We start from the raw sequence: 17,395 nt of genomic DNA, 5'->3' as shown, positions 1-17,395 counted from the left end.
TAGGTTTAGGTACAGGGATCCAGTCAGGATAGAATATAAACCTGAACCAGCTACATGATTTTATATTTCATTAAAAATTCTATGCAAAAAAAAGTAAGTGCTATTGAATTCGGAACCCGCTTTTTTCCGCAGGTGTAGACGGACAATAATTCTGATCGTTTCCATGGTGACAACGTATAGAGCCACTTGAAAAGTGGACACTCCACGTGATCTAAGTCTAATGACAAACATATTAAAAACGTGTTATTGTTTAAAATGTAAAATCTAAAATGGAGATTTATTCAATATTCTTGAAAGGAGTCTCCGGTGTCAGCACTCAGTCAGAGGTAAAACTTTAAGATACATATTTTTAATAAACTTTTAGAGAGAGAGAGAGAGAGAGAGAGAGAGAGGGAGAGAGACAGAGAGACAGACAGAGAGAGAGAGACAGAGAGACAGAGAGAGAGAGAGACACACACACAGAGGGAGAGACAGAGAGACAGAGACAGAGAGAGAGTCTGGTGAGGGAGAAACGGCATGTCCTGTCATGTTTTATTTCTTACACAAGTTCCTGGGAAGAAAAATCATGTGTGTCGTGTGTGTGTGTGTGTGTGTGTGTGTGGGGGGGGGGGTCATCCAGGAATGTAGGAGTGTCAGTGCTGTGTTTGGATATGAAATACGAAAAGGCAAACTCAGATCCGGCCGCACGTCCGACGACTCTGTTTAATGCCAAGTTCCATTCATCCAGGTGTCCTTTCACCACTATACAATACACAATACACACGATAACAATTGGTGGATGCAACAGATATTTTGTTTGGAGAGCTTATAAAGCCGTTGCTTTTGAAAAACAAGGCCTCAGATGAATGGAATAAAAAGCCTAGGATAGAGGTATGATGCTAAATAATGCCACGAAGCAAGCCAATCCTGTTTAAACCAGCGTCCAATCATCGACCTGATCTACAAAACAATGTCCTGCATCACATTTCACTGGTCACACAAAACAGCTTATCTGTAAAACTAGTCAAAGAGTAGTACAGTATAAGTATTATTCATTCACTTATATTTTAAGCTTTAGTATAAAGCTACTCAGCAGCATGACTAAGAAGCTTATTTTTAATCAGGATTTAAACATCTGAAGAAACGGAGGTTGCGTCCTTTTCATTTAATATGATAAAATAATCGAAAACTATTAAAACATTCATCGCTAAACTTTTAAATGATTGCATTGAATACTGAGGACAACGCAGACCTGCTCTACACCATCTGAGAGAATATAAATCCAAATGTTTCTTCCCTGTGATAAATTGGGACACCAGTGATGGCCATGTATGGGAGACAGACATGGCATTCAAATCAGATAAATAATTTTCTTATTAATATTTGTTTTAATTGAATTAATAAAATTAATTGTTTTGTTTTTTTTAAACAATATAAAAATCACCATTAAAAAAACTGCATTCACTTTAATAAAATAATAAAAAAACAGCAACAACACAAAATTCAGAACGTGTCACATGCTGCAGACTTTGGGGACAATAACACTAATGACATTCTCAGCGATAATTAAAAGGGTTATCACTGCTCCGGAGAAGCTGCCGTGTAATCAAACACTGCAGGAGATGTCAGCCCTGGGAAGTTTACTGCTTTTTAATAGTTGTGCTTATCTTCTTAAGACGCGCTCCCTCGCAACCGGTGCATGTCTCCTTAGTGATGGTCCGTATGGCAGCTACACGGGCTGACCCAGAACGCCCAGAGAGCATTACTACAATCCCAAAGCTCCTGGGATTCCCTCTGGCTTGACGTAGAACGTGGCGTGGCATTACGTCTCTCCGTCTCTCGTTTACCTCACTGGCAGACCTCGGGCTTGTAGTCACCGTGATTACACAGGCGGGTGCAGCTCAGGCCGCTATTGGTTAATACTGACTAATCCCCTCAGCTTGACGTGTTAAGACAAAGCTAAACAATGCACACAGGTGCTGAGAAAACAAAATGTGACCATGTGCAGGGATCCTCCGTAGACGTCACTACTACGGGGATGACGGCAGGCTTAATTGGTGTTATGTCTGAGCTCAGTGAAAAGTTTGGCCAAAACATTTAAGCGTTTTAAACAGCTCTACTGCGAGCCATATTGCAGAGCCTTATCGTCTTACGCAACCACAGGCTTCTGCATGCGTTACGCCTGAGCTGGTTTACTATAGTGAAGAGACGCTACATTACCACACCTTTCTTTAAGCTGGACTTGGCAAATAATTTGGTATCAGTCCATGTTGTAGGTAGGATGAAAACGTGATCTGCATGACAAGATAGTTCTAGTTTTGTACCTTTTTTTTTTTGCTAATAAAGACAATTTATTAAAACGTTTCCATACAAATGACATTATTTCCTGAAGTATTATATGAAGTATGAATGAAGATTGCAGAATGCAAAACTGCCAGCTATTAGCTTCCCTTAGCTTGGGAAAAGCCATTTTTACACCATAAATGCTCAACAGAAATTAGTATAATCAATTTTAAAATATATTTATAATATATTTATAATGTATTATAGATGTAAAAAAAAAAAAAAAATACAGCTACATTTCATTTACATGTTCTTGGGCTTTAGCTGGTGCAAAAAGTATTAAATCAAAAATAAATTAACTTTAAAACCAAAAATCAAATTGTATTCTCATTAGTCTTACAGCTCTTACAGCTCCAGTTAAACACTTGAGAAGCCATCTGAGACAGAAAGCTTAGGTGATCAAGTAGATTTCAGCAAATTGTTTACAATTCATTTTCGGCTTTAAGTTGGATACATGAATTTATTTCTACTCACAATCTTAAAGTGAAAACGAAGTGAAGAGCCTGTGTCAGTCAGCATTAAATTAAGTAGATATGTCAGGGTTGTAATAACACACCCTTCTATTCACAAGACCAGAGTAATATTAAAGGTAAACAGGTATAAACTGCATCTACTGTAGATCACGCATTAAGACGTAACATCACCAAATCTGTACTGATATAAGAATGAATAAATTTGCTCTGCTTCATCATTCCTGTAGAGAAAACAGTTTATATACACCGTTATACAACAGAGCCTGGATAAGCTCCTCACTGGTCAGAAGATGTGGATTTATTTCCTATAACAGAAGTTCTGACACTAGTTCTGGCTGCAGGACAAATCACAAGTTTGTATTAATGCACCCATTCTAATAGGTTAGAATTCCTATGAGAACAGGGCCTCGTGTTTATTTATGGTTAATAGGCGAGGTCTTGTGTGTCAGCGCTTGTATCGTTTTTCAACCTGGAAAAATCTTCCCGATAGAGAATTTCCTTTCTTATAACACGATAAGCTGCATTATCGGTCTCGTAGAGAAAAAAAATAAGGCTGGTAAAAGTGCAACTGTTTATAGCTTGCATATGTAAGTGATAACAGGAAATAACTTGTTTTGGAGATGTAGCTATTAACAGAAAGTAAGTATGATTCATCTTTCTTTAGTAAGTAAAAAGTGGTAATCCTTCACACCTTGCTGTGAAGACACTTCAAGCTCATGCTGTTATTAGCACATGATCAGCTCTGAGATGAAAGAGCAGAACACCATGCAGCTGTTGGTTATTTTCCAACAACAGCACAGACCGTCATGTTTCAGTCTTATCACCTATAATCTGTCTAAACTGCTCCAGTATCGGTCCAAAATCTTCATGCCTTCACTAACACACACATCAAACAACGGTTTCTCCGAATAATACCTCTGAGAAGATGCAGCTTCTTGACACAAAAACGGCACAATGACCTTTAAAACCAATCACTAAAACTTTGACATAGAGCAAAATGTGCAAGAGGAGAGAGTAACACGCTGTTCCTTCTCTCGATCTCTGTCTCCTTTTCCTTCTGTCTGTTTTATGCGCACTTCATCACTGGCAAAAGAGTATGAAGTGATGACCTCCCTCTGTTCCTCAAACAAGGATTACTGCACGCTTCAGTCTGGGTTATGTTACAGACATTCACGCACGTAAACAAACCGACCGGCTTAAAGCATGGCACTGTTTGTTCTTTTAGTGTCTTCATCTTGAGAGCTCTGTACCCTGATAGGACGTGAAATGTCTTCTTTATTTGATTACAGTGCAGCCTGACCCTGACCTAATGCCTAACTGCCTAACACACATGGATTAGAATTAACAGCAAAGATCACTTTTTTTTTTTATGGTTGGTATGACCCTCATACAGGATCATAAACGATTATGATAATACGATATGTGATAAAAAGTAAAATAATGGTAGACTATAGCAGAAAGCATCTATTCAAAAATATTATGCACATGATTTACAATAAATTTCGGCTATTTACAGACGAACTGAGCGTACATTAGCATGTTACAGCTAACAGATGCTGAAAGACCAGCATTCCCAGCATTGGCCAGTCACTGATCTCTAGCCTTTGCTCCGCCCACATACCACTATGGGTTCGGTTCTAAACCTGAAAAGCTTAGCTCTATTTACAGGCCATGAAACTCTAGTATCAAATGGAAACTGCTTACATGTTAATAATGATGATTTCAGTTGAGTGCAAAAGTTCTCACACCCCCAGGTGAAATTACATTTATGTTATTTTAATAACTCCATCTCTCATATCTTTTAGAAATATCTTGATTCTCTTGCTTGTAATAATTATGCCACATAATACGTGGCTGACAAATCTGCTAGATGTCATACATATTAACTTTTTTTAATTCCAATTAGGTCATTTTTGGACACTTGTTCCAAGATCCAACAACAAATTGCTGTAATTCTTTTCTGAATGAAAAGTTAAATATATGTACATCCACCCATAAACCATTGGGGTGAAAACTTTTATAGTGAATTGCACAATACAATACAATACAATGTCCACATACAGATTTCTGTTGCATTCTGATCTACTCTTTTCTTTTCCTTTTGACAATCATGTGAAAAATCTCTCTTCTACAAATGACAAATATAAAATGAAGCATTTATATCGACATATAGAGATGTGTTAGCTAATGGAAAATCACCATTTTGCTCATTAACTTCACAGGTAACATGGAAATAAATGATAAATAATAATATAAAATTACATGGGAAGGAACGTTTTTCTGCTTATTATTTTAAACGCATCCTTTAAGAAGGCCTAGAATAGCACAAGATTCATAATCTGATCCTGTTTCACAAAATAAATCTCCTATATTTCTGATATGCATCTCTGAACAATTTTCTTAAGTCTAGTAGCTTAATATCTTCCAGGAGGGAAGAGGCTGGTCACATCCTGGCAGGAAAACACCAATCAGCATCACAGATTAAATGAGCCAAAGGCTTAACTCTTTCAGCAGCAGCTCATTACTCACACACACATACTTTTTTTTTTTGTGTAAAATAGAAGAAAGGCGTTAATCAGCTTTCCAGTCATACACAGCACTTCAGAATAAGTAAATATAAATGTAGATACCTCGTATCTACATATATATTTGTAGAGTCCATGCTCTGGCACACAGCTAGACTCAACACCTTTATCTTTCTTTATTGTAGTAATAAAACATGTGGCCGATAGCCGTTCTGTATTCAGCTCAGCACTGAGCGTTTCATCCACAGCACTTATTCTGTTACCCAAACTACTGATTAGAAGCAGGACACGTGTCCTGGAGGACTTCATTATGTATGGCAAATTGCTAAAAATTCTTAAATCATGCAGGTAGAAGACAATAAAGAAGGTATAAAGACAATGAACAAGTCTTGACAACCTGACTCATGAGGAATAAATAGACAAACTATTCAAGATTTAAACACGGAAAAGGTAATTATCCAATAGCAAGTCACAAAGCATGAGTAGCTGTGAACCTATGAGATTTGTGACATAATAATGGCTTTAGGCTTTACCAGCTAGAATTTTTGTATTAAATACACTATATTGCCAAAAGTATTCGCTCACCCATCCAAATAATCAGAATCAGGTGTTCCAATCACTTCCATGGCCGCAGGTGTATAAAATCAAGCACCTAGGCATGCAGACTGTTTTTACAAACATTTGTGAAAGAATGGGTCGCTCTCAGGAGCTCAGTGAATTCCAGCGTGGAACTGTGATAGGATGCCACCTGTGCAACAAATCCAGTCGTGAAATTTCCTCGCTCCTAAATATTCCACAGTCAACTGTCAGCTATAGTGCGAAGAGGTCGCCAACTTTCTGCAGAGTCAATCGCTACAGACCTCCAAACTTCATGTGGCCTTCAGATTAGCTCAAGAACAGGGCACAGAGAGCTTCATGGAATGGGTTTCCATGGCCGAGCAGCTGCATCCATCACCAAGTGCAATGCAAAGCGTCGGATGCAGTGGTGTAAAGCACGCCGCCACTGGACTCTAGAGCAGTGGAGACGCGTTCTCTGGAGTGACGAATCGCGCTTCTCCATCTGGCAATCTGATGGACGAGTCTGGGTTTGGCGGTTGCCAGGAGAACGGTACTTGTCTGACTGCATTGTGCCAAGTGTAAAGTTTGGTGGAGGGGGGATTATGGTGTGGGGTTGTTTTTCAGGAGCTGGGCTTGGCCCCTTAGTTCCAGTGAAAGGAACTCTGAATGCTTCAGCATACCAAGACATTTTGGACAATTCCATGCTCCCAACTTTGTGGGAACAGTTTGGAGCTGGCCCCTTCCTCTTCCAACATGACTGTGCACCAGTGCACAAAGCAAGGTCCATAAAGACATGGATGACAGAGTCTGGTGTGGATGAACTTGACTGGCCTGCACAGAGTCCTGACCTCAACCCGATAGAACACCTTTGGGATGAATTAGAGCGGAGACTGAGAGCCAGGCCTTCTCGTCCAACATCAGTGTGTGACCTCACAAATGCGCTTCTGGAAGAATGGTCAAAAATTCCCATAAACACACTCCTAAACCTTGTGGACAGCCTTCCCAGAAGAGTTGAAGCTGTTATAGCTGCAAAGGGTGGACCAACATCATATTGAACCCTATGGATTAGGAATGGGATGTCACTTAAGTTCATATGTGAGTCAAGGCAGGTGAGCGAATACTTTTGGCAATATAGTGTATGACCCTGATTGATTCTGAAAAGTTACTTATTACTATTATAATTTTTCCCATTTCATTTCATTGTCTGTACCGCTTATCCGATCTATCCTCAGGTCACAGGGAGCCTGTGCCTATCTCAGGTGTCATTGGGCATCAAGGCAGGATACACCCTGGACGGAGTGCCAACCCATCACAGGGCACACACACACACACACTCTCATTCACTCACGCATTCACACACTACAGGCGATTTAGAGACTCCAACCAGCCTAGAAGCATGTCTTTGGACTGTAGGAGGAAACCGGAGCACCCGGAGGAAACCCACCAAGCACGGGGAGAACATGCAAACTCCACACACACAGTGAGCGGGAGCGAGACTCGAACCCAGTACTATTATAATCTAATCACATATTTCTATTACACCTCACTGTGTCTCAATAGTAAACAAGCCATATTCAGAGCTGAGTTAGGCATGCGTAGGGATTATTCAACAGTTTGGAAACCTCAGACATTACAACAGACATTAGCACCATTCAAACAGGTTGGAGTTATGCAGCGAGATTTACAGTGATTAACGTGACGATTACAACTCGGAAATATTCATGCGGCAAACTATATCAGCAATATGCTAGACTCCTATTGTGTAAGCAGTGATTTCAGTGCTCGTTACAATCATGTTCATGTTTATTTGTATAGCACTTGGACATTGTCTCAAAGCAGCTTTACATATGTATAGAAACACAGAAAAAAATGATAAAGTTTAAAGTTAAGTTACGACAGCAAAGAAAACAACCTCTTCTCCAGGCTGCATGTTCTGTCCTTGATTTTGGCTTAAAGGCACATTCTTGTGTTTAATTGTATTCGCCTAGTCGCTGCGTTTTACTTCTACTCAAGAAACACTGGCAACCAAAGAGGAGTGAATTACAGTGAAGGTGATTTACATAACCTAAATGGGAAGCTCAGACTTTAGTATTTATCAAGTGCAACAACTTTTAACTTTTTGTGCAACTTCTTCACTCACAGACTTTGAATACGGCTGGGACACGACAACAGAATGAAACTATAAAAGCATTGGGTACAATTTCTATGCATGTATATGGTTTTTGATTGACAAACAGTCACTGTGCATTTCTAATCACTGCAAGCACCAATGGCAAGACTGATAAAAACTTCTCTTAGTGTCACTACAAATTTCTCTCTGTGTTTCTTCAGAGTAATATCGGCACAAAGGCTTCTCAAGAACTTCAACATTTCAAGCTAATGAGCAGCTTGTGGAATGCACTAATCTAATCTCCAATCACTCATTGTAAGTTGTTATTAGGTTGTTATAACGTTACCACCACGTCATATATCACTGGCAAGAATGCAACTCACTCTGACAGTGAAAGACAGAAATCTGAAACGAATTTTACTGCAGCCAAAGTAATACAGGCAGTCACCCAGCTCCCTCATAACAGTCTGACCTTTACACATGCTTGAAACACACAAACACACACTTCCCCAAACACCCTGCAAATGCATCCTACCAAGTTTACATAGCTGAAAGACTTCATTAATAGTGATGACATGCTGCATTCCAGGAGCAGTGTGCCTTATTCCACACGTCCCGTCCTCACTCGTAAACACATCCATGCAGACATAACAACCATCCATCGACTAATATCCAATACACACAGACTTCTGTGTCCATAACAAAACACAGCATAACAACAATGCTTTTCCATAACAGCACAATAGCTGTATATGGCTGTTATCTTGAGCCTAAGTGAATCACAATTCATTCAGATGCCACCGTAATCACAAAAGATAAACTCCGCTACGCCAACACTGCACTGCCTCTGAGTCTATAATAAGCACGAGAAGATAAGAAAACAAGATGGGGCAGGAGAAAAGAGGCCGAGCTATCTGCCCTCCAGCATGTAAACAGCACTCGCTAGTCCCAGTGTGCTAACACAGAAACATCTCGCACCCGGGAGTGATGTCGAAAACACAACCTAAACCACGTCTGTAGCCACAACACACATAAAACATCAGGAGCAGCCGAGCACTTAACTGCAATTAACCGCGTGGCACAGAGTTAATTAACTGCAGGGCGAATTGACTGTTAATTCCACAGTTTGCCTATAAAACCAGCAAATATGACACTCGACACTCAGTAAGCAGCCAAAAGGCAGTGTGTGTGTGAGATAGAGAGAGTGTGATGGTGAGATTGAGCATGTGAGAGCGACGGAGGCTTGACAATGCCAGGAATGTCAGGATAAATACCAGGGTAAAAGGTGTATGTTTAAGTATAGGAAATGAAACCGGAGGAAGCAGGGAGTTACAACATGAGGAAATGTAGACAGCTGGTTAAAAGTAAAAAGACGATAAGAAAAGGTCAAAGAAGCAGCATGCTGAGACAGCAGAGTGAGAAATAGTCCATTAGTGAGGCAAAAAAAAGCACTAAGCAAAAAGTTTACCCTTCCATGCATTTCAGTGAGCTGGTGGAGCGCGAGCGGGGCTTCATAACAATACTCATGGTGGCTGAACGTCTCCACACCGCTCGCACCGTCTCTAAAGCAAACACAGCGTGGCTTTCTTCACGTGCTTCCAACTTGCTGCACTCCCACACGCTGCTCTGTTCACACACACACACACACATGCACGAACACACACACGCACGAACACGCACACACTCACTCCTGTCTACCACCCCTTCCTCTTTGAAGTACAATACTTTCTCTCCACCCAGTGTTACAACAGTGTGTGAGGACCTGTCCAATCTGCTCACTCCCCCTCTACACATCAGGTCTCTCTCTCTCTCTCTCTCTCTCCTGCCCTTCCCTCTGTCTTTCTCTCTCCCAACCTTCATGTGTCACTTTCCTGCCCTTTTCTCCCTCCCTCCCACCTTCCTTCTCTCTGTTTCTCACCCTCCCTTCCTTCTATCTCTCCCAATTTTCTTTCTGTTTGTCACTCTGTCTGTCTTTCTCCTGCCCTTCCTTCTGTCTGTCTCTCTTTCACCCCAGATCTCTCTCACTCTATTCCACCCTTCTTTCTGTCTCTTTTCTACCTAGGGTCTTTCTCACTTTCTCCCACCCTTCTGTCTGTCTCTCTCTCCCACCCTTCCCTCTGTTTTTCTCTCGCGCTCATCCTTCTGTCTTTTTCTCTCCAATCCTTACTTCTCTGTCTCTCTCTCCCGCTCTATCTTCTGTCTCTCTCTCCCACTCTTCCTTCTGTCTATCTCTCCCACCCTTCCTTCTGTCTGTCTCTCCCACCTTTCCAACTGTCTCTCTCTCTCTTGCTCTTCCTTCTGTCTTTCTCTCTACCACCCTTCCTTCGGTTTGTCTCTCTCACGCTCTTCCTTCTGTCTGTCTCTCCCGCTCTTCCTTCTATCTCTCTCTTCCACCTCTGGTCTCCCACTCACTCCTGTCCTTCCTTCAGTAGCTCCAGAAAGCCGCAGTGTAAACAGTAGTTGCAGTAAAACATAGTAGTAACACGAGCATGGCATGTGTGCAGCAGGACCCCTGATCTCCTCTAAGGAGACAGAAATACAAGAAAACCTGGTATAAGAGTTTTCAGAGCTGCAGCTAAAGCATGCACATAAATGTGGTTCAAATAGGAATTTTTGCAATACTTAATTTCATCAGTAAAAACACACACACACACACACACACACACTTGCAATCTATTCAAATCATATTTGTTTGGGGATCTCTGGACATTCCAGTCAAACCAGATTTAGTATATTTCATACATATTTTTAGCGAGTATTTTGCTAACTTTATTTCAGCACCAAACAAACCAAATCACTAGTAATTTATGCTCTATAAATGTATCCAATTAAACTCCTTGTATCTAATAAAAAACCCTGTGAGGCGATGTAATGTGAAAGCTGCATTACTCTCACCACGCTGAACTCGATACTTTTCCAATAACACTGACCCCAATGTCTTTTACTCCTCTTACACCACAGCAGCTTGACAGTGTGTTCAATCCTTTGTTTATTAAAACTACATTTTTATCCATTTGTAGATTTTATTTACTGGTGGGGAACAGCAGTCAAACAAGTTACACTTACACTGTAACAGAAAGAAACGGTTGTTCCCTCCCCGACTTCCCCTTTTTCTGTCTCTGGTGAAGTTAATGAGACCAAAAAAAATATGCAGATATCACATTACTGAGAAGCCACAAAACCCCCAGTGGAGACCTGTTTAAACTGATACTGTGGACTCCTTCCATAAATGTGAAATAAACATCTGCATGGGGTTTTAAAAATCTGTTATCAGAGCTGTTGTTCACTTCCTGACCAGTACAAAAATAAGCACTTGTCTAAACACAGCACAAATCTGATCTTCTTTTTCAGATTGAACCCTTTGCTGTATAATAAAAGATTATTGTTTTTATTCTCTTATGTTATCAGCATACCAACAGCAGCAGCTTTAACTGTAACATTAACAAACGTTACCTGTGACAGTAGAAACTGTAACTGTAACAACTTTAACTGTAATTGTAGCCACATTAACTGTAATAAATCTAACTGTAACTTTAGCAACTTTAACCATAATAGTAGCAACTTTAACTGTAACTGTAGCAACATTAACTGTAGAAACTTTAACTGTAACTGTAGCAACATTAACTGCAACAGTAGAAACTGTAACTGTAGCAACATTAACTGTAACAGTAGACACTGTAACTACAACAACTTTAACTGTAACACTTTTGACTGTAACTGTAGCAACATTTACTGTAACTGTAACACTTTTGACTGTAACTGTAGCACTTTTACTGTAACTGTAGCAACATTTACTGTAACTGTAACACTTTTGACTGTAACTGTAGCACTTTTACTGTAACTGTAGCAACATTTACTGTAACTGTAACACTTTTGACTGTAACTGTAGCACTTTTACTGTAGCAACTTTAATTGTAACTGTAACAACTTTTACTGTAACTGTAACAACTTTAACTATAACTGTAGCAACTTTAAGTGTGACTGTAAAAACTGTAACTGTAGCAACTTTAACCGTGACTGTAGAAACTGTAACTGTAACAACTTTAACTGTAACTGTAGCACCTTTAACTTTAACCGTAACAACTTTAACTGTAACTGTAAACACTGTAACTGTAACAACTTTAACTGTAACTGTAAATACTGTAACTGTAACAACTTTAACTGTAACTGTAAACACTGTAACTGTAACAACTTTAACTGTAACTGTAAATACTGTAACTGTAACAACTTTAACTGTAACTGTAAATACTGTAACTGTAACAACTTTAACTGTAACTGTAAACACTGTAACCGTAACAACTTTAACTGTAACTGTAAACACTGTAACTGTAACAACTTTAACTGTAACTCTAGCAATTTTAACTTTAACTGTAACAACTTTAACAATAACATTTTTAACTGTAACTGTAGCACCTTTAACTTTAAATGTAATAATTTTAACTGTAACTCTAGCAACTTTAACTTTAACTGTAACAACTTTAACAATAACATCTTTAACTGTAACTGTAGTACCTTTAACTTTAACTGTAACAACTTTAACAATAACATCTTTAACTGTAACTCTAGCACCTTTAACTTTACCTGTAACAACTTTAACATTAACAGAAGCAACTTTAACTGTAACAATTTTAACTGTAACTGTAGCAACTTTAACTGTAACTGTAACAATTTTAACTGTAACTGTAGCAACTTTAACTGTAACTGTAACAATTTTAACTGTAACTGTAGCAACTTTAACTGAAATTGTAACAACTTTAACATTAACAGAAGCAACTTTAACTGTAACTGTAACCTACAAATTTATTGGGTAAAATACATCATATAGTGTGCATGTGGCATTTGTGGATATTGGGGTCCTTTCAGGCTACAAGTCTGTTCATGCTAATGACAGATACAAACACCATACAGGACGAACAATTAAAAAAACCCCTGAAGATATGAATTGTGTAATGTGAAAAAAGTGTGTAATGTGATTACTTGAAAGGTTAAATTGCTTAAAATGTTAGCACACAGAAACACCACAGAGAAAAAAAGAAGTAACAATGTGTGTGTGTGTGTGTGTGTTTTGTATGGAGGAAATATCTTTCTTGAGGTAACAGAAGAATGTAAAGGGGAGAGAAGCACTCCAGATGAGTGTGACAAAAGTATTTGTGTTTGTGGAAACTCTACAGATCCACATCCATCTCCCATGTCAGCGTTCTGACACTAAAATCAACAGTCCTCACCCAAAAATCAACACAAACACAAATCTTTCAGAACAATGGTTGAGATCTAAAGCAAGGCTACGGTCTACAGTAAAATGTCATTTTTCTCACCACCATGCAGAGACGTAAAAGCGCTCTGAGCTTTAAATCTATTCGCCCTTGCGTGACCTTGTTATATTCTTCAGCATCTCCTCCACCTGTCACCCCGACTAAGCCTCAGGAACCAGTAAGAGTCTTTCATGGTGACGCAGAGCCATTAGAAAAACTCTCATCTGTCAGCAACCTGCGTCAGTCAGCTGCTGACAAGCATGTGGTGGTGTTTACAGTGTTGCTTGACGCACACAACACCGAGTCTGGCGAAATAAACTGTGGGTGAAAGAGACAGCTGAAACAAAATGTCTCTAACATCTGCGCTATAAGATTAATAGAAATCTATTAGAGCTTACATAACCGGATTCAGGTCTGTTTATCAGGCAGGTGCTGCAGCATTTACAACAGTTGTCCTTCACCTCGTCCATAGAAACCATGCCGGTACATGTAGCTGACTACAAATTTTCTATATATTAACAAAAATGTAATAAATAAATAAATAAATAAAAACATACCAAGGAACAAACCAAAGCCATACCAAGGGTGTAAACACTTTAGCTTTAAGGGACCAAAATTTTCTGTCAATCTTGTGTGTCAAATTAGGATAAAATACACCAGTTACACCTTTCTTAATCACTCGATCATTCGTTCATACATTTTAGCAAGCACTTTATTACGGTCAGGATTGCAGTGGTCTTTAGTTGAGTCTATTACGGTCCGAATTAAACGTGTCTCTACTCATGCTTGTGTATGGAACAGATCTAAATGCAGCCTGACATTCATATAACATTTCTATAAATATATATATATATACTACCAGTCAAAAGTTTGGACACACCTTTTAATTCAATGTTTTTTGTTTAGGGATTTATTTTCTACATTCTAGAACAATACTGGAGATTTAAAAACTATGAAATAACACACATGGACTTAAGTAATCCATATGTAATGACAAGAAAAAACAGTCAGTTGTTATTTTAAGACACAAAGGTCAGGTGTTCTGGAATAGTTCTTGCAAGAACAGTATTGTCAAGTGCATTTGCAAAACCCATCAAGCACCATGATGAACCTGGCTCACATGAAGACCCTCCCAGTAAAGCAAGACCAAAACTTACCTCTGCTTAAGAGGGGAAGATCATTTAGAGTTACCAGCCTCAGAAATCACCAATTAACAGCACCTCAGATTAGAGCCGTTATGAAGGCTTTACAGAGCATCAGTAGCAGACATATCTCAATATCAACTGTTCAAAGGACATTATTGTGTATTTCGGCCGCCTTCAGCATTGAAAGAAATAAACATAGTATATATAACATTTAACCCATAATCACTTTCTTACAAAACAAAAACAATGCAAAAAATATTGTATCATTTCCTATTTGACCCAGTTTTATAGAAAGATCACTCTGATCAACAATCTACTTCTGGCAACTGACTAAAATATTTGGTCATGTTAACAACCTGAATAAAAAAAACCTCCTCAGATTCCATTGTAACCAATTATTTCATTCTAATGTGCAAAAAACCTCAAGCCCATCTGTCCTGAATTTTTTTGCATACATGAAGATGAAGATGTAGCATACATACGAAGACCTCAAGGCTGCTACTGTAGAACTGTTATGTGCAGCTAAACCTACACTCCTATAAGGCTTCAGATAAAACTGCACACCACTCTACTATATTAAATGCTGTGTCTGACCCATAAAACTCCCACAATGCCAATAAGAATCTGCAAAACACTGTGAATTTAACAAACTAGGCTGTAAGAGAGAAAGGATCTGACGGAAGCCGTGTCACATTGCCCTCTTGTGTCTAAAAATAGGAATAGCTTTTCACAACTATAAAACATGACAATAAAAAGGGAAAAACAGAGAAAAACTTGAAAAAGAAGGATTGATTTTTCCCCTTTTCCTTTGAAAACATTTCCAAAACATGAATTTCTTTTTGCACTTAAATCTTTTGTATGTTCAAATGCCATATGCAAATCACCTCACAGAATGCTGTTTAATAAACCAGACACATAAACATCTCTACTGCAGCATGTAAACGGCTGATTGAGGCATGCATACCTGTGAGACTTAAAGTAGCGTTTCCTCTTTTTGCCTTTAGGAGAGCTCATATTTAGAGCTAGTTGCCATCAGGCTAGCAGAGACAGACTGGCCGAGCTGCTGTACCTGCGCTGCACTGACCTAACTCCATGTTTGTGTGACAGATCCATGCACGTCACTATCCCCTGACCTCTCTCTATAATCCCATCAATCCCAGTGTCCTTATTCGGTCTAGCGTAGTCTAAGAACAGGCTGGGCTTTCCCATCTCAACGCATTTTAAACACAGCAGCAGGAAAAGTCATGATCCTGACTGCACTTCATAGAAACTTCACTGATTCTATGATCTCCATGTACACACATCACTGACTGGATGGTAAACGGTAAAAGAAGCTTAAAAATACATCAGAATTAAAAGATTAAACAAAACTGTATACTGTAGAATCCCTCCGAGGGCAGATTGAGTGTTATTGACTCAGGACTATTTGAACATTAGTCTCTATTGAATATCCTGTACAATATACAGATGATTTTATTTGTGCCTGAGAGGCAAAAAGGAGCAACACAATGAACATTATGATAGAAAACAATAGTGTAAGATTGTGTAACATAATTAAAGGTAGAGGCACTGATAAGATCCAGAGCGACTCAGTGCAGGATAAAGAGATTACTAAAGATGAATGAATGAGATTAATGTTTAAAACTAGGAGTGGGTGAAAAGACATTTCTATAATACACAATGTGTATCATGTCATATAGGTTTTGCTAACAAACTACCAGCAAAACTACAGAGATGCATAAAAAAAGGTGTGATGTTTTTATTTATTTATCTTTAGTAGGTTAAAAAAAAATTCCATAATGATTTAAAGGAAAGAGAGTGAATATTTTTTATTTATTACTAATACAAATCATAAGGGAACAGAGTTTAGAAATTATTTTAATCCTAATAGTGTACGGGTAACTAGAAATAAAACAGTTAATTTTTTTGTTTGTATTCCGCTTGGCTTCATGTCTGTCATTTCACAGACACACCCAAACACTCCAACACATCCTCATACATCATTGTGAGAAGACGTTGTGTGTTTATGGAGTTAAAAATGATGTCTCTGCTAATGCTATCTGCTAATGGTATCTGTAATCAGCATGCTAACTCTATTTAACATCAACTATTTCATTTCTAGGTATTTCATTACCTCTAAGGCTTTACAATTTTAAATATTCAGTACAAACTCTTACTATTAAATCAGCTATAAACTACTATCAGCTTTAAACAATTTACTTGAAATGTATTTTGTAAATGATATTTATAATAAATATGTAAATTATATGTTTGTGATATAATTTAATGACATTATAATGTGGCATAATTTATCACAACATTGATATTATGCAGTAATAACACCCTTCCCTTATTCGTTATATGATAATGTATAAAGTACAAAATTAACAGACCTGGCTAGCTTGCTGCTAACAACCCTTGTTATTGTCTGCCAGCTAGCTTGTTGCTAACGCTACTCGCTATTGTATTGAGTGTTGAATGATTGTTTAAAGTTCACTATAGTAGAACAGAACCAGTAGCCACTCAGACCTGTGACTGTGTGACTTTTAAAGCACTAAAAGTGCTTTTAAAGTCACTTTTATGAGCAGTAATTAGCCAACTAGCCAACCATGTTTTTCCTCCACTTCACTCACTGAACATGATGTACTGGGAAATGACATCATTACAACTTGAAAATATATTCTTACAAGGCCCCATGAACACAGAATTAGTCATTTAGAACAATACAGGTCTAATGTACGACCAGTCCGAAGGCCAGAATGTGGCAACAGAAGCAAGAACAGACTGCTTCTCTGACTGTAACACTGATGTTAGCGTTAGCTAAGAGGAGCTCATCATCCAGAACCAGGCAAATGACTTGCTGCCTGACCTAATGTTCCATGTGGATTAGAATATGAAACAGAAGCCTGAGCTGAAAAAGTAAAAGAGAGGCGCTTCAATCACTTGATCCTTTTCAGGACTTTAGCGTAAAGGTTAGACAGGGACCTGGTTGATCAGAACAGTGTGTTCA

General features: G+C 38.7%; 1 protein-coding gene across 6 annotated transcripts in view; it reads right to left on the bottom strand.

Annotated features, from left to right (window-relative positions):
• Positions 1–17,395, bottom strand: part of pde4d (phosphodiesterase 4D, cAMP-specific) — a 160,167-nt gene that overhangs the window by 26,836 nt on the left and 115,936 nt on the right. Inside the window, exon 1 of one of the 6 annotated variants that reach the window (XM_058388763.1) lies at positions 9,457–9,783. The exons of the other annotated variants lie outside the window; for them this stretch is intronic. Within the exon in view, the coding sequence (XP_058244746.1) occupies positions 9,457–9,782 (326 nt within the window). The 5' untranslated portion in view covers position 9,783. Of the gene's footprint in view, positions 1–9,456; positions 9,784–17,395 lie in introns of those variants that run through there. 6 annotated transcript variants of the gene reach the window in all.

Source organism: Hemibagrus wyckioides, linkage group LG05, assembly GCF_019097595.1.
Source record: "Hemibagrus wyckioides isolate EC202008001 linkage group LG05, SWU_Hwy_1.0, whole genome shotgun sequence".
Lineage (NCBI taxonomy): Eukaryota > Metazoa > Chordata > Actinopteri > Siluriformes > Bagridae > Hemibagrus > Hemibagrus wyckioides.
The sequence above is the reverse complement of the archived record's forward strand: the minus strand, read 5'-3'. Positions and strand labels throughout refer to the sequence as shown.